At 39.5% G+C, this 18,217-nt stretch overlaps 1 protein-coding gene across 3 annotated transcripts in view; it reads left to right on the forward strand.

The window, feature by feature from the left end:
• Positions 1-18,217, forward strand: part of rbm26 (RNA binding motif protein 26) — a 79,102-nt gene that overhangs the window by 49,745 nt on the left and 11,140 nt on the right. For 2 of the 3 annotated variants that reach the window (XM_048597944.1, XM_020535792.2), the window contains exons 15-20: positions 240-359; positions 2,091-2,165; positions 9,451-9,618; positions 10,939-11,043; positions 12,799-13,002; positions 17,837-17,923. In XM_048597944.1, coding sequence (XP_048453901.1) covers positions 240-359; positions 2,091-2,165; positions 9,451-9,618; positions 10,939-11,043; positions 12,799-13,002; positions 17,837-17,923 — 759 coding nt within the window. The remainder of the gene's footprint in view (positions 1-239; positions 360-2,090; positions 2,166-9,450; positions 9,619-10,938; positions 11,044-12,798; positions 13,003-17,836; positions 17,924-18,217) is intronic. The other variant, XM_048597945.1, reaches the window with a different exon arrangement.

An 18,217-nucleotide genomic window follows, 5' to 3' on the forward strand; every position in this document is an offset into this window, starting at 1 on the left:
TCTTCGTGTATGCAAAAGCAAACTTGATGTCCATTACCAATTTTAACCTACTTGTGAAAGTATAGTCGCCAATATCATGTGAGATAGTCTGTCTGGATAGTTAACCTTGCAAAATATTTGTCATTAGAGTGACATTTTATATTATCTTGGCTACAATAATTTGCTGTATTTGTGAAACAAAGTTTTAATTTTGACCCTGTTTCCTTTTACGATGGAAAATAACTATATTTGTGCTGCAGGTGTTATCAACTACAACAGGCCTTACAAAAACCGTCTACAATCCAGCTGCCCTAAAGGCAGCGCAAAAAACATTAGGCCCTGTTTCATCAGATTCTACAGAGACGCCCAAAAAAAAACAGGTTTGTTGGGGTTGTGACAGTTCCATGCTTTGAAATTTATCGACGTACTACTGAGCAGATGACTATACAGTGTTTCAGGATAGGAAATTGATATTATTGCCGAAAATGAAGAATTTGGATTTTTAAGCTGCCAGCAGCTCCTGGTTTAAATTTTTTTCATAAAATCAACAGCATGCTTTTTGATTGAAGTTCATTTATTAATTACCATTGTCCCATTCTTTAACAGTATAATCAGTTGCAGGTTAGTAAATTAAATACTGTAGATCATGGTGTATAAGTCAACCTTTTGAAGCTTCCAAAAATGGGGGAGGGTCCATTTATCGCTGGGTATAAAACATAGACCACTGGTGAGGATGTGGGTAGTTGCCAGTCTGTAATGTGGAGAGAAGTGCTCTGGTGTTTTGATCATTTCTGCTGCACAGTTTGGCTGCTGTCAGGCATATCAAAATTCACGGGCATTTCATCCATGTTGCCAGTGTGACATAACAGGTAGTCATGATTTTGCCCTATTAATGAATAGTTGGAAGCAGGTCATTTTGACATTGAGGTCTTGAGGTAGTCTGAGTAATCTTGGTCTTCTGCGACCACACTAAACTGTTTAGTTCGTTAAGACAACTACACGAAATAGCTGGTGAAATCTCTGAGAGACTCTTTGATTTAGCCCACTTAATGATTATTGGTGATAACATCACATTTATTTTTGATCCAGATCAGGCCAGAAGCTGGACCCAGTTCTTATTTCGCATTTGGTCTTGGACATTTTTTTCAGGGCTGATTCCTCCTCCTTCTCCTTCTCCTTCCCTTCCAGCAGTAGCTTTTTGGGAGCACATTTAATTGACAAATTAGCAAATATTGCAACTTTTGACTTGAAAAGCCACTTTGTGCTTCATTCTTTTTGTTGGAAGACCTATTTCTGTATTGTGTGTCTGGTGCTGTGTGTCTGGGAAACTTCTGGGTGTGTTCTTCATAACTGCTCGCTGCATGATCAGTGCACTGACCTACATTGGAAGGTAAATAAAAACAAATTTCTGATATGAAAAATTGAAATTTGACTACCAATGAGAGTAGAGCGTTTTTTTTTTAACAGAGAAGGGGATTTGACTTGTTATCGAGTAATTGCAAAAGCTTGACTTTTGACACTGGAAAAATGGGGTTGCCTTGCATGTCATGTTTACTCATATGCAGTGATCTATGGTATCCTGTCCCTAATGACTCTCCACGTTAAAACGATGTGAATTGAAGTTTTTCTAAGTGAAGCTGGAACTTTCATTTTTATTTCTGGCATATGCCAATTTAATATTAGACACATGAATGGAAATTATATCTGGACAACATCACTTTAGTGGCTCAGAAAGTAGAGGTTTCCTTTGGAAAGGAAACACGTTGAGAAATGGCACAGTCTGATGTAGACTTCCATTTTGGGGGTACGCTACTAGCTTGAACAGCTGAGCATTTTTCCGTAAGATGACTTAAACTACTGAGTAATGTTATGAAAGTAACTTTAGAACCTAAGGCCCACATTTTATATGGTAACCTACTTCTAAACATAACTTAAAATGTATGCTTAAAAACATTGTCTAAAATAGCTGCCTATTGCATACCCACCACACACCCACCAAATTCTCAAAAAAAGTCCACCTTTTCCTTATCTGCCTCACTTCGGAGTATTGTTTTTGTCCATGCTTCTGTTTCAGCCCTTTCTGGTTTTAAACCTATTATATCGTTTTACAGGATACACTTAGACTTCAGCAGGATGTGAGGAAAAAGAAACGAGAAATTTTAGAAAAGCACATTGAAACACAAAAGGTATTTAGTCTTGCATCTATTTTTAGTTTTCTGAGATCAATCTGTTGAAACCCTGCTCTGTGATGTGCTGTTGATCATTCTTTTCAGTGCTGAGATACTTCGGTTTGTACAATCTTCCACTTCTACATGGGAGTGTAGTTTGTCAATATACGTGCAGTCCTTTTTACCTGTATGTCAAAAAAATTATATGATGTGTTTTCATTAATTTATGTCTATTTTGTGACACCAGTGTCCCTGTGAACTGCCTCTTGAGTGGATAATTACACGTTAAGCATGTGCAACCTGGCTATGATCGGTCAGTTGCTGTATGCAGAATAATAGGCTTTCAGGACAGATGAATTTCCATTTGCATATATGATGATGTGCTGAAGTTGTTGCAGGGATGTACAAAAGTGTTGGATGGATGAGGCCATTTGGTCCATGGTGCTATATGCATCGTGTCAAAACACCTTCTTCCTATGCGCTTACAGGAAATACACATGTATAAAAGGAACGGGAAACCAGATCAGAAGTCCAAAGCTCTCTGTGTGTTTGTGTGAAGGCAGTTGGGGTGTATGGAAAGTCTCTATCCGATCCCTCTAGCAAATCAGTACTAGTCTAGCGCCGCACACTAACCTCACTTCTTCTTTTCAGACCTCACGTATGATGCATTCTGTGCCTTGTGCAAGAATTTCTCAACACCCTAAATTATGTAGTCACACAATCCCATTTCACATGCTAATAATGTGTTCCAATGTTTTACTAATCGCTAGGAAAAAAGTACTTAAGGGATCCAAGGGGCAACTTTATCACATAGAGGGTGGTGCATGTATGAAACGAGCTGGTGGAGGCTGGTACAATTAGAACATTTAAAAGGCATCTGATGGGTACATGATTAGGAAGAGTTTAGAGGGATATGGGCCAAATGCTGGCAAATCGGACTAGTTTAATTTAGGATATCTGGTCAGCGTGGACGAGTTGGACGAATGGTCTGTTTCCGTGGTGTACATCGCTGAACTAAGTCAACTGTTTCTTGAGCATTCATTTTACGTTCAACTTTCTAGACCTTCCACAAACTAATCGCGTTTAGGCTGACTAAATCATTTCAATTTAGTCCCTTCACTTTTTTTAATAGACCTCAATCAAATTGCTTGAGTCTGTATCTTTCTGAAATATTTAGACTCCATTTGGACAGTAAAGGGAACAAAATTATAAATGACAGTAAATCACTGTCTTTTTGAAAGGACCATTTTCTTTTGTACTGCAGCAAGTGCCCTATTTTCTTTACCCCAAATTGATTGATTGTAAACTTAATCCCGTGAATGTTTTTTATTCACCATGTTCTTCAGCATACAGTAATGTGTCGTATTGGTCCTGCTGACAAGAATAACATTCCACTCTTAGAAAATAAATTCTATTGCCAAATCTTTACACCTTCTCGCAGCATACCATGATCTCCTCACAGTCATTTAGTTTCCTCTACTGTCATTAGACCTACAAAAATCATTGTATCAATTTGAATTTGGATATGACCTGCATCCAAACTACTAAAATGGATAGGAAAGGGACATTTAGGGAGACCCCCACTAGTCACTGGTGTTTTAAATAGGGTCACTGCTTTAGATGGCAGCTTTCTCATTGAGAAGCGGGTTTTTTTGCCATTGTGACAAATTCTTGAGTTTGTTCCAGATTCTAGATGGGTGGGATTCAGTGTTTGCCAATCTCTGGGAAAGTTACTATCAGTCAGGCAGGTCCAACTGAGACATGAAAGGTTTTTCTGGTGTCCAGTTAAAATAAAATTTTATTTTGCCTTTCTGGCACCCAAAGTTCGGACATGAAAAATAATATCAAAGTAGCAAGAGTGAATTCTAAGATATATCATTTCTGCCAAGGAAGTCAGGAGCAAGAGCAAAAAATATGAAATTCAATTAAACACTGTTGTTTAAGCCTCTTTTGGTTTCTTGTGTTATATGAATCAGATTGGGAGAAGAATCCATATGTGATTTTTAATAATAAATCCAAGGAGTTACTTCCTTTGCCTTGTTAGAACAGTAGAATGTTTAAATATATGAACATTTCAATTCAGTTAAGTGCAATTTTATCAAAACTGTTCACTTTGATAGGTAATTGCAAGGTTCCTCATCACAGGCTTTGTCTGTTCAGCTAATGCATAGATATTTTCTAATCAACCTGTTAAGAAATATTATTGAGCATCTTTGGAAAGATGGCTTCCTGGTTCAAAGGCAGAGATATTACTACTGTACCACACAAACCGTTCGGCTAATGCATATCTAACCGTTGTTGAGGTGCATCACTTAAGCATCGTTTAGGTTTGATTGGCACTTAAATACTGACTTAATTACATCATCTTTGAAAAACACAATTAGTGTCAAAGCTCTCTAGTGATTCAAATCCTTTATGGAGCTTTGAAGGTCCTGGGCCCTATTACTTGATTCCGATTTAAACCCTCTAATTTTAGGAGTAAATCAGATGCAGAATAAAATGAGCAGATTCATCTAAGTTACAGATCCAACCCTTTATTTTCTCATCGTCCGCTCACCAAACTCTGATGTATCGATACGATAACAAAATTAATCCCATCCAATGAAAGGTCTCATACTGGTAACTCAATGTGCCAGTTCATTGTTGCCAGCTAATTAAAATTATGCAGTGACTTCTTAAAACTTAAACTGAATGTGTAGACATGTGCACAATCAGGAAACCGTGAGTAGTCTGATCAAGTGAAGTCCAGAACACAATACAGGACAATATAAAATAGCTATTCATAAATACAGAAAACATGCAGACGTCGGGTCTTTAAAGTTGCACCTCTGTCTGGGATCACGTTGCGTAAGATGAGAGGATATAGTGCAGAATTAGGCCATTCAGCCCATCGAATCTGCTGCACCATTCAAACATGACTGATATTTCTCAATCCCATTCTCCTGCCTTTTACTCGTAACCTTTGATGGCCTCGCTGATCAAGAACCTATCTATCTCTGCCTTAAATAAAGTCAATGACTTTGCCTCCATAGCCCTTATGCAGCAACAAGTTCCACAGATTATCCACCTTCTGGCTGAAGAAATTCATCCTTGTTTCAGTTCTAAAGGGGCGTCCCTTCACCCTTGAGGCTGTGTCTTTGTGTCTTAGTCTCACCTACTAGTGGAAACGTCTTCCATGTCCATTGTATCCAGGCCTCTCTGTATTCTGTAAGTTTCAATGAGATCCCCCCTCGTCCTTCTAATACACATCTAAACTTCGGAACTCCATGGAGTACAGACCCAGAGTTCCCAACTGTCCTTATGTGACAAGCTCTTCATCCCCTGGATCATGCTTGTAAATCATCTCTGGACCCCTCAAACATCACATCCTTCCTTAAGGTTTTTGAGTAGATCTGTCACTCGGGTTGTGGGTGTTGAGGTTGGTTGGCTCACCGAGCTGGTTTGTTGTTCCGCAGACGTTTCATTACCGTGCTTGGTAACATCCTCCGTGCAACCTTGAATGAAGCGTCAGTGTGTTTTCCCGCCTGGTTTTTAAACTCTGGGGTCTGTTGCGATGGATTGCCTCACTTCCAGGTTTCCTCCGTAGTGGAATGTATACGGGGTCGAGTTCAATGTGTTTATTAATAGCATGCTTCGTGGAGTGCCATGCTTCCAGGAATTCTCGTGCTTGTCTCTGCCTAGCCTGTCCCAGGATCTTGGTGTTGTCCCAGTCGAAGTCGTGGTTCTCCTTGTCCATGTGGATTGAGATGAGCGAGTATTGGTCGTGTCTTTTTGTAGGCAGTTGGTGTTCATGTACTCTTGTTGTTAGTTTCCTTGTCGTAGGGTTGATGTGGGCTTGTGTGCCACACTGATGCCCAGTAACCATCCCAGCACACACAAACGAAGCTGCGTGCGAACACTATTTAAAAGGGCAACCACACACTGCAGCAACATGGAACTACGCCAAGAGGAGGAGGAATATCTCTTCCAAGTGTTCAAGGATAATGGATATCCAAAGAACTGGGTCAGGAGATGCCTACAGGAACAGCATCAGAAAGATTCTACATGCCCCGACACACTCATCACACTACCCTACATCAGGAACACGTCAGAACTCGCCACAAGACTTCTACGACTGCTGGGCGTCAGAGTGGCACACAAGCCCACATCAACCCTACGACAAGTGCTCACCCGAATAAAGACCTACTCTCCGCCATGGACAGGATCAATGTCATCTACAAGATTCCCTGCAGAGACTGCGAGAAACACTACATCAGACAAACGGGAAGGAAACTAACAACAAGAGTACATGAACACCAACTGGCTACAAAAAGACACGACCAATACTCGCTCATCTCAATCCACATGGACAAGGAGAACCACGACTTCGACTGGGACAACACCAAGATCCTGGGACAGGCTAGGCAGAGACAAGCATGAGAATTCCTGGAAGCATGGCACTCCACAAAGCATGCTATTAATAAACACATTAAACTCGACCCCGTATACCTTCCACTATGGAGGAAACCCGGAAGTGAGGCAATCCGTCGCAACGGACCCCAGAGATTAAAAACCAGGCGGCAAAATACACCGACGCTTCATCAGAGGCTGCACTGAGGATGTTACCAAGCACGGTAACGAAACGTCTGCAGAACAATAAACCAGGTCAGCGAGCCAACCAACCTCAACGTCCTTCCTTAGATACTGGGCCCAAAACTGCTCTCAATATGCTAAAAGCAGTATGACCAGAGCCTTATACAGCCTCAGCAGTACATCTTGCTTTCGTATTGTAGACCTCTTGAAATGAATGCTAACATTGCATTTGCCTTCCTAAATGCCAACCGAAGCTGCATCTTCACCTGAAGAGATCCTGAACTAGGACTGCCAAGTCCCTTTGTGCTTCAGATTTCTGAAGGCTTTCCCCATGTAGAAAGTAATCTACACCTCTATTCTTCCAACCAAAGTGCATAACCTCACACTTTCTCACATTGTATTCCATTTGCCACTTCTTTGCCCACTCTCCCACCTTGTCCATGTCCTTCTGGAGCCTCCTTCTTCCCTGATACTGCCTTTTTCTTCAACTATCTTACAACTATCTTAGCAACAACGCTGTAGTGTTCTTCATTTGGATCATTAATGTATAACGTGAATGGTTGTGGTCCCAACATGGAAACCGTGCGGAACTCCACTAGTCACTGGCTGCCATCCTGAAAAAGACCTCTTTATCCTTAGTCTCCGCCTTCGGCTAGTCAGCCAATCCTCTATCCATGCCAGTACCTTGCCTGTAACACCATGGGCATCTTTAACTGCCTCCTGTGCCGTACCTTGTTGAAGGCTTTCTGGAAATCCAAATAGATCACGTACACTGGTTTCCTTTGTTTAACTTGCTGATTATTTCCTCAAATAATTCTAACAGATTTGTCATGCAGGACCCCCCGCCCCTTGATGAAGCTGCGTTGACTGAGCCCTATTTTACCATGTACTTCCAAGTACTCTGTAATCTCATTCTTAATAATTGACTCTCAAATCTTACCAATGACTGAGATTAGTCTAAATAGCCTACCGTTTCCAGTCTTGTGCCTCCCTTGCTTCTTAAACAGGTGTTACATTAGCCATTTTCCAGTCTTCCGGGATCCTCCCTACTCCAATGATTCCTGTGAGATCACCACCAATGCCTCTTAAAAAATCTCCTCAGCAAACTCCTTCAGAACTCTTGGGTGTGGTCCACCTGGTCCAAGTGATTTGTCCACCTTGGACCTTTCAGCTTCCCTAGCACCTTTCCCCTAGTGATGGCCACTATGCTCAACTCTTCTTCCTGACTCCATTGAAGTTCTGGTATACTGGTGGTGTCTTCCACTGTGAAAACTGATACAAATTGCCTATTTACCATTTGTTTGTTGCCCATTATTACTTCTCCAGGCTCCGTTTCCAGTGGTCCAGTGTCCACTGTTGGCTCTTAATTAGTTTTTAGAGAAGATTGGAAGTGTTTTTAAGTATCTGATATTACCAGCTAGCTTATTCTAATATTTCATCTCCCCCACCCCCTTTACTGCTATTTTTAAAGGCTTCCTAATAGTCTGGCTTCCCAATAATCTTCACCATGTTGTTTGCTTTTTCTTTTCTCTTTATGCTGTCCCTGTCTTCCCTTGTCAACTTTGGTGACCTCGTCCTTCCCTGAGTATGTTTCTTTTTCCTTAGTTTGAGTTTCTGCTGTGTCTCTTGAATACCCCTTGTAACTCTTAGCATTCCCTGCTAGGCCCCTCTTCCAATCAACTCTGGGCAGCTCCTCCCTCATGTCTTTGTCGTAAGCTTTACTCATTTGAAATGCTGTTAGACGTGATTCCAGCTTCTCCCCCTCAACTGTAAGGTGAATTCTGTCCTATTATGGCCACTGCCCACTTGGAGTGCCTTCACCTTAAGCCCCCTGATCAAATTACACATCATGAAATCCAGAATTGCCTGATTCCTAGTGGGCTATACCACAAGCTGCTCCAAAGAAACCATCTTGTAGACATTCCATGAATTTCTTTTCTTGAGACTCACTATCAACATGATTTTGCCAATCCACCTGCATATTTAAGTCTCCATGATTAATCTAATAGAAAAGGCAAGTTGCAAAGGTACTGTTTCCCGATTTATTTTCTTCCCCACATCCTGACTACTGCTAGGAAGCTTGTACACAACTTCCATCAGAGTCTTTTTTGTTTTTCCTTTTGCTGTTCCCAAACACTCCACATTCTGACTCTATATCACTTCTTCTAATCTATCTAATTTCATTTCTTACTAACCAGGCAACTCTGCGCATTTGTCTGCCCTTTAAATAGAATGTGTATCCTTGGATATTTAGTTCCCAGACCTAACCCCCTTGTCTCTGTGATAACCCCAACATCATACCTGCCAATCTCAATCTGTGCTGCAAATTCATTTGCTATGTTTCATGCATTTAATACAATACCCTCAGCTCTGCATTGACTGCCCCCCCTTCTCAAAGTTATCCCCTTATCTGCTGTGCCTGAAGTTAGATTCCTGACCTTTTCCATACTCTTTGTCCTGTTACTTGTTCTGGAGACTTTAATAACCTCTGCTGAGCCTTCGCCTCTTTAACTTCTTCCATAATTTTCACGCACCTGAACTCACCTCCCACAGCTTTAGTTACACGCTTTGCCAGGACTTGGGTCCCAGCATGATTCAGGTGGAGCTTATTCAAAAGTATGAGTGTTTGTAACGCTGAGAACCTCTGCAATGTTTTTAATAAAAAGTGTCTTCTCTGACAAAGTTGGATCCAGGGTACTTAGTTATCTTAACTGTTTGAATCAATATTTAGATTTTGATATCAAAGCTGGAGAAAAACAAAAAGATGAAATCAGAAGACAAAACCGAAATTATGAAAACATTGCAAGCCTTAACCAAGAGTATAACCAAACTACAAGATGAACTTAAAGCAAGTGGAACAGGCTCTACTGCTCCCAAAACAGTAAAAACCAAAGCACAGGTATTGTACTTAATTTGATGCCTTTTTGAATGTCCTGTTATTAGATAACAAATTTTGATTTTCAAAAATGAAATAATGTTAACAGTTTAAAAAGTGGCAAATGAATTTTTTTCTCATGTCTTACAAGTTGAGAATTTCGATTTAAAGTATAACAATGTATTTGCAGGAGTGGGCTATTCAGCCTTTCCAGCCTGCTCTTCCATTCAATAAAATCATGGCTGATCTGTGATCTCACCTCCATTTTCCTGTCTGCAGATCGTAATCCTTGACTCTCTTGTCTGTTAAAACCCTATATAACTCTGTCTTGAATAGATTTTATTTAGCCTCCACTATCTTTGGGGGAAGAGAATTCCTTAAGGAACCCTGAAGGAAAAAAAAATCATGAGTCTTAAGATGGGAGATCTTTAGTCTCCCCACAAGAGGAAGCATACTCCTGGTATCCACCCTATCCAATCCCCTCAGGATCTTGTGTGTTTCGGGAAGATCATATCTTATTCTTCTAAACTCCAATGGGTACAGGCTTAATTTGTTAAACTTTTGCCACATGGAGTGAGTTGAATGAACTGTTTCAAAAGCTTTTGCATCCTTCCTTTAGTAAGGTGATCAAAACTGTTACAGAGCACTCCAGGTGTGGTTTCATAAGCCCTGTACAAATGCACTCAAACTTCCCTACTCTTATATCCATTTTCCTTGCAGTAAAAGACAGTATTACATTTGCCTTACTAATTATTTGTTCTACCTGTGTACTAACTTTCTGATTTATGCACCACCAATGAGCATCTTGCTTCATTTAAACAATGTACTGATTTTCCACTCTTTTTGTCATAATGGGCAAGTTCACATTTGCTCACATCGTAGTCCATCTGCCAACATCCTGCTCAGTCACTTAACCTGTCTATATCTGTTTACGCACTTTCTGCAATCTATCGACAACTTAACTTCCCTATCTATCTTGGTGTTATTGGTAAATTTAGCTGCTGTGCATTCTTATCTGACCCTCCCACCCCCACAATCCAAACAACTATTCATCATAATGTTCACTCCTTGAACGTTTCCACAGAACGTATAGAAAACCCACCAGAGAACATTGTCATGACGGTTCTGCCCAATGCTGAACGTTCTTTTTCACTAGAATGCCTACAGACAAATTGAATAACCAAAGTAAAGCATAATTAAATTTCAGATCCTGTTTCAAATTTTTCAGGTTTTGACTCATTTGCTACTTGATTTTGAATTCTGCATAGGTTAACAAGTGAGTTATAGTTTTGCAGTTAGATAGTTATTTGGATTTAAGCAAATACTGAATTTTTCTTTTATTAGATGCAAAGAGAGCTACTAGACACGGAGTTGGACTTGTATAAGAAAGTACAGGCTGGAGAAGATGTCACTGGACTTCGAAAAAAGTACAATGAGCTTCAGCTAGAGGTAGGAATAATAACAACAGTAATTCTAAGGTATTAAGAAATTGCATGCATTCATATTCATACTGATATATAAGTATGTTTCCAACCTGTACAACTCAAAAACTTCATTCATTTGGATTGGAGTTTGCATTTCTCAGTCTGATTGTGATTCTTATAAAGTTAGCCTTAAGGTTTTCTTTGAATAACACGAACACACATCCAGGTCGAGCTCATTTGCTTACTATTGTTTGACAATTTGCCTAAACGTTCGTATGTATTTGGTAAAATGTCTGGTCAAAGGAATACTGTGAAAGTTCATAGTTATATACACATCCAGTATTGTTGTTGCATGAAATTAGTATATGTAAACTACATGCTTCTGAAGCTAAATTAAAGTTGCTAAGATGAGGCTTCACAATGTTGTGCTTAACATTAATCCACAAGCTCTGCTTGCTTTGCTGGGTATAAAGTTGTTCGTTGCTGATGTCCTAATCACCGTGTCGGCACTCTCAAACCATGAATTGGTATAAAAGTAAAAACGGAGGAAACTTGCAGCAATAACCAAGATTAACAGGAGATGGCAGCATTGTCTGCCAGTTCCAAATGATCATTCGAAAACCATATAATGCTTGTTTTCTCTTCTTTTCTCTGCTGGTATGACTACAACATTTAAACATATGTAGTGTGAATCTGACAAACTGATACTGTTGTGAAATTTAACATCTGAGCACAATTTTGAAATGCTTGTGCCTCGTTAGTGATGCATAGACACAATAGAACTGCAACAAAAACAAAGTTGCTGGAGAAGCCCAGCAGGTCTGGCAGCATCTGTGAAGGAAAAAACAGAGTTACTGTTTCACGTCCTGTGACCCTTCGTCAGAACTGATCAGTTCTGAGGAAGTGTCACTGGACCTGAAACGTTAACTCTGTTTTTTTCCTTCACAGATGTTGCCAGACCTGCTGGGCTTTTCCAACAACTTTTTTTTTGTCCTTGATTTACAGCATCCGCAGTTCTTTTGGTTTTTATTACCATAGAACTGCATCCTTTATATTTCCAAATCTCTTCTATTTGCATTTGATGTAGATTGGATTGTTAACAGAGGATTTAGTTTTGCCCCAATAATCTGAACCAATTATTTTTTGATGATTTACCTATTTGTGCATGACTGATGATAAACTTTCGTTGAAGTGTCAGCCAAGTGTTTTCCTCCCACACAATGGTTAGCCTGAAGTTTCTTAATTACTGACTTTGTGCCTAAATTGAGGAAAAATGGGTATTAAGTTTTTTGGAAAATATGTCCAGTTTTGTGCATGCGTAAATAAATTCGGACAAATAATGTAAATGCAGCACTCCATTTGTGTTGATACGAAAAATAAGTGTTTTTTTCTGACACTTCTTGTTTAGCTAGCATAAGATTTTCTTGCTGCTCCAGTTATCCCCAGTTCTGAAACAAAAACTAAAATTACTAACGCAACCCCAGCTCTATTGAAGAGTCACCAAACTCATAACATTAACTCTGCTTTCTCCCGTAGCTGCTGCAAGACTTGCCGAGTTTCACCAGCAATTTCTGTTTTTGTTTTCGATATCCGGTACCTGCAGTTATTTGTTTAATTTTACCCTTTGGGTTCTGTTGCACTCCCAACAGTTCTGACATTTTTGGAGAGTTCCCTTGTTTACAAAACAGGATCTGAGTTTTTGTAATGCACTATAGTTTTCATAATCAACATTAAACTTGCTACAAGTGTCTTATGTAATGTGTTCACCTTCATGTTGCAGGCTGCCAAACGCGGGATCCTTTCCGCAGTTCGTGGAAGAGGACACCACTCGAGGGGACGAGGAGGACATCGAGGTCGCGGTAGAGGGCATCGCGGACGAGGCCGGGGTGCACCTTTTCATTCTGTAGTGGACCATCGCCCAAAATCATTGAATATATCTGGATTTTCAGAAAGTGACCAAGATGAAGTCCTGCCACATTTTGCAGTATGTACTTTTGGTATATTTTAATTCATTTCGCACGTTAGAAGTTATGCTGAGCCCAACAGACCTATCGATCTTATTCACTTGTCTATGTTTTTGATCATGACCAAAAGAGTATAGGATTACACAGTAGGATGTCAATCATGTCTTAATATCACATAAATAGAACACATACTCCCTACTGCACCAGTCAGATTTTTTTCCTCTTCCAGCTATCTTTGGTTGAGATTGGTAAGATGAGCGCTGGATTAAGGAGAACCTGTTAGGAACAAAGTATAGGTTATGAAGACTTGTTTTACAAAGCCTATTGACTGTGGTGATTTATCACAGCATCTCTAGATTTTTGTCTACATAACCAATGTAACAGCAGTGCTCAATTGAGCACACCGCTCTCTTCCTCACTTTCATTTAAGAGAATTTATTCTTATATTGGGTAATTTTCTTGCACGCAATATCATTTGCATATTATCCTGTGTGCAAGTTATTTTCCTTTTTTCTCAGAATCTGCTCTCTGGTCTTCTTCGATGCTGCTCTGAAATTAGGCACGCAGAATTTTTTGACGTATCTCGGCGCTTAATTTTTCTCTAGCAACCCACTTGAGAAGTAAAGTGTAACATGGAAAATTGTAAGCACTGACTGGTACAGCAAGCAATTAAAAAAAAAAGTGGCATTTGGCCTTTTGGCCTTGATTGCAAGGGGTTTGGAGAACAGAAATATTGAAGTCTTGCTACAATTGTACAGGGCTATGGTGAGACCATGCCTAGAATATTGTGTCGTTTTTATCTCTAATTGAGGAAAAATAAACTTAAATTGGAGGTGGTAGAGTGAAGGTTCACTAAATTCATCATTGGGACCTGGGAGGCGATTCCATGATGAGAGGCTGAGTGAGTTGGGCCTGTACTCTTTAGAGTTTAGAAAAAAAATCAAGGTACTCTTAAAGCTTGGAAAAACCCAAGATTCCGGTGGGTTTGATGGAATAGTCACGGAGAGTGTGTTTCTGCTGGTTGGGAAATATGAAAGACAGATGCAGTGCCAGGGTAAGGGGATGATCATTCTGGACTGTGATGTGGAGAAATTACTTCACTCAGATGTTAATCTTTGGAATTCTCCACCCCAGATGATGTGTGGGTGCTTCATCATTGAATGCATTTAAGGCTGGCTTAATAGATTTTTGGTGCTTCAGAGAGGTGACTGATATGTAGGAATTGGTGGGAAAATTGAGTTGAAGCCCAAGATCAGCCACGATTTCATTGAATGACAGCAGGCTTGATGGGCTATATGGTCTGTTCGTGCTCTTGCCAACTCTGGGTGGTGCCTCAGATTTACGTCTGCTATTGGGTGTTGTCTCACAAGATATTAATGTTCTATTAATGCCTCCTTCTACCCCACTTCTGGCAAAAATGTATCTGGTGCATTCAAACTTCTTTGGTAATTTAAAAATAACTTAGCATCAAGTACTAGATAACATGTCACACTAGATAGGTTGCCAAAGGTACATATTTCTGAAAAAGCTCTCATGAAAGGATCAAGAACTAAAGGGCACAGATCTAAAGTCATCTGCAAAAGAAGCAAATACACTGGGGCAAATTGTTTTTGAGTGTTATGTTCTGGAATATGCTGCCTAGAAGTTTGATGGAGGCAAGTTCAATCAATGTATTCAAGAAGGCGGTCAGTTATTGTGAATGGAAGCAATATAAGGCTTGCGTTGAAAAGACAGGTGAATGGCACTAAGTCAATACTCATTCAGAGTGCCAGTGTGGTCACGATGAATGAACTGGCCTCCTTCAACACTACAACAATTCTGTGGTTGATGCAAGAACAGGGATTTCAAGTGTGCCTCTTAGGGATTTTCCAGCTACATCAATGTAGATAGTGAATTAATTGCAAGAAAGTGTCACACGTATCTTGACTGTAATGCTCTTTGGTCTACTTTTGTTGGCACGCAGTTACAGATTCCTTATACAAAATAAGGAAAGGACATTTGAATCATCAAGCCCATTTGTGTGATCTGTAGTGCTCCATCTTTACTAGCGTTAATAGATCTCTGATATTCCAGAGGTGTTCTGCAGTAGCTGTTCTCAGTTATACAGAAACTGAACAATTGGTTTATAACAATGTATCCAGTATATTATTTTTCAGAATCATTTATTGTTAAAGCATGTTTCTTCAAAAGCATTAAAATTACTAATTGCCATTATATTACTACATCTATGCAACATAGAAATGTCCATGTTGTCTCTGACACCTGGTGCCACTCACGAAATTCAAGTTTTCCTTTCACACTTGGTGCCCACATGCACGCACATGTAAAAAACAACCTCCTCAATATGGATTTTGTGCGTAGATTAAGTTCCACCCCCACTCCATGTGTGTTGCCAGTTTGACACTATATCAATCCCTCTGAAGTTACTTCCATGAAATAATCCTTGGTGTCTTATTCCTTCCATGTTTATTCCTTCCATGTTTATTCCTTCCATGAGTGAGAAATATTGATTCAACAGTACTTCAAGTTTCTAACCAGCCCTGTTGAAAGGACTTGGCCTTAATTTTCAAAATTAATTCTCCCTCAAGAATTGGCTTTGTCAATGGAGGATAGCTTCAAGAATCGTGACTGAAATCCCTCTAGTTTGTTTTTGTTTTTCTTTTTGGTCTGTTGAGCCATATTCTATTCTATGAAATAGAATTTTTTTAAGATAACTTAGGACTCTCAAGTTTTGTGTCTCATACTTTGCCTTTTAAGGCTTCCTAGGCAGCATTCCTTGACATTCACTGGCATTATCATGACTGAATCCCCCCACAATCAACATCCTGGGTGTTATTATTGACCAGAAAATTAACTGGAGTAGCCATATAAATAGATTTTCTATATGGGTAAATAAACAGAAGAGGAAGTCAGAGAAAAAGAACCCACCTTTGAGTAACTCATGCCCTGACTCCCCCAAGCCTGTCCACCATATACAAGGTACAAGTTAGGAGTGTGATGGAATATGCCCCACTTGCCCAGGGTGAGCACTGCTCATGTAACAGTCGAAGAAGCTATTTAGGATAAAGCAGTCCATTTGATTGGCACATCTACAAACATTTACACTCCACCACCAAAGTAGAGTAACAGCAATAATTTGTATCTACAAGATGCACTATAGAAATTTATGAAGCCTCCGTAGACAGCCCTTCCTATAGTCACGATCACCATCATCTAGTAGAATAACGGCAGCAAATACATAGAAACACCATCTCCTGCAAGTTCCTCTCCAGACCATTCATCATCCAGACTTAGGAAATCTCATCGCTCCTTCAATGGAATTCCCTCCCTAATGGCATTGTGGATGTACTTAAAGCAAATTAACTGCAGCAGTTAAAGAAAGCGGCTCACCACCACCGTCTTGAGGGCAGCTAAGAGTTGGCAATAAATGCTGTTCCAGCTGATGGCAGCCTGATCCCATGAAATCATGAAAAAAGTATGTGGGTTCTGGAGCAGTACACCCGACGTCCCCATGTTTGACTGATAGGATGCCTAATTTTTAATCTGCAGTTGGGAGATAAATAAATGAAGCCACGCTGCTGTCTTGGGTAGTCTCTTTATGTAAATCCTGAACTTTTATGACTTCAAATGAGCCTCAACCAGGAAAATCAAGCAGTAAATATGTAGGGGCTCTTCTATCAAAGCCAACCTATTGAAGGGAGGCTGTTTTAAAACATTTGTACCAAGCTACGTATATTCAATGGTGGCATGAACTTGGTCGAAGTATATTTTCTGCATTATCACCTTGAGAAATTTTGATTGCAGAAAGTGAGTTGGTGCAATTTAAATTCTTACATTAGGGCATAAATAATAAATGTTAGTTAATTATATTTTACAAATTAAGTTTTTATGGTGTACTTAGTTGATCTCTTAGTGCTACCGCACGTAGCAAAAGTCACAAAGTGTAACAGATATAAACAGTGAAAGTAGAAGAAGCTGCATGGCAGTAAAGAGGGAAGAGAAAAGTGAAATTGATTTTTGTCTTGATCTAGTGGTGGGGGTTCACATGATAGGCGAGTGGCCTCCTGTGCATTAAACTTGTATGGTCTGATTGAATGCAGTCAAGAGGAGCACTTCCTTTATTTGATTTCACTCAGTTGCGTCACCCCAAGTTCTAGAATTCATTTCCTAAATCTCTCTCTCTCTCTATTTCCTGTCTAGCTTTAAAACTCTCCTTTTAATATCTACCATTTTGTCTGAGATTTTATTCCATCTGCCCTAACATATCCTTACGTGATTCACTGTCAAATTTTGCTTGATATTGCTCTTTTTGAAGTACCTTGGAGTTTTATACTATTTTCAAGTGCTATATAAATATAATCTGTCATTGTGGGAGCCTTCTGTGTCACCTTCATGATTTAAACATTTATGACAAGCTGCTGTCTGTTAAGAATTTCTTTTAAGAACCTGTATTGAATTTTGCAATCTCCAGTCAAATGCATTGCAGCCCACCCTTTCTAGCGGGTGATTTCTATAGCCTAGAGGCCAATACTTGTCAAAAAACCTAGTGTAAAGAAATTTGTGTCCATGTATCTTGTTTATGTCTGTGCTGAAATATGTCACTATTGCATAGTGTGTGCTAATTAGAGTCATGTTTTAGCCCCCTTTTTATTCAGTTGTGTTACTTTAAAATCTTATTCAAGTGCAGTATTTCACTGGACGCAGGTCTTATTTCAGTTTATGTCCAGCAGCATTTTTATTTCTCAGTGAATACATTTCCTTATTTAGTTATCTTGAATAAACAGGCTGAAAATGTGACTATAAAATCAGCATTTGAAATTTTAATAGTTAAAGACTTTATTTCTTTTTTTTAAGCAATTTGGTGAAATTGAGGATTGTCAGATTGATGACTGCTCTCGCCATGCAGTTATTACTTACAAGACAAGGGCAGAGGCAGAGGCTGTAAGTAAATGATTTTTAATAATGTAAATATAAGATTACTTTGTGTATGAAAGTGAGCTGCCAAATCTTCAAATGGATCACTCATTTTATGAAGAGATCTCAGACAGTGAAGGCACATGCATGGCAATTTAGTGAGCTCATCCAGTTTCACTATTACATATCCTCCCTTAGCATTGTGTAGTTCATTGTTTGTGATTGTTTGTAGCCATGAAACTTGCATAGTAAGGTATCATTTCAGTTTAGAAAAGATGGTGGAAATTATAAGCTTTATGTTTTCTAGGTTACTATCATGTA

The sequence above is a fragment of the Rhincodon typus genome, chromosome 6, assembly GCF_021869965.1.
Source record: "Rhincodon typus isolate 14 chromosome 6, sRhiTyp1.1, whole genome shotgun sequence".
Taxonomy (NCBI): Eukaryota; Metazoa; Chordata; class Chondrichthyes; order Orectolobiformes; family Rhincodontidae; genus Rhincodon; species Rhincodon typus.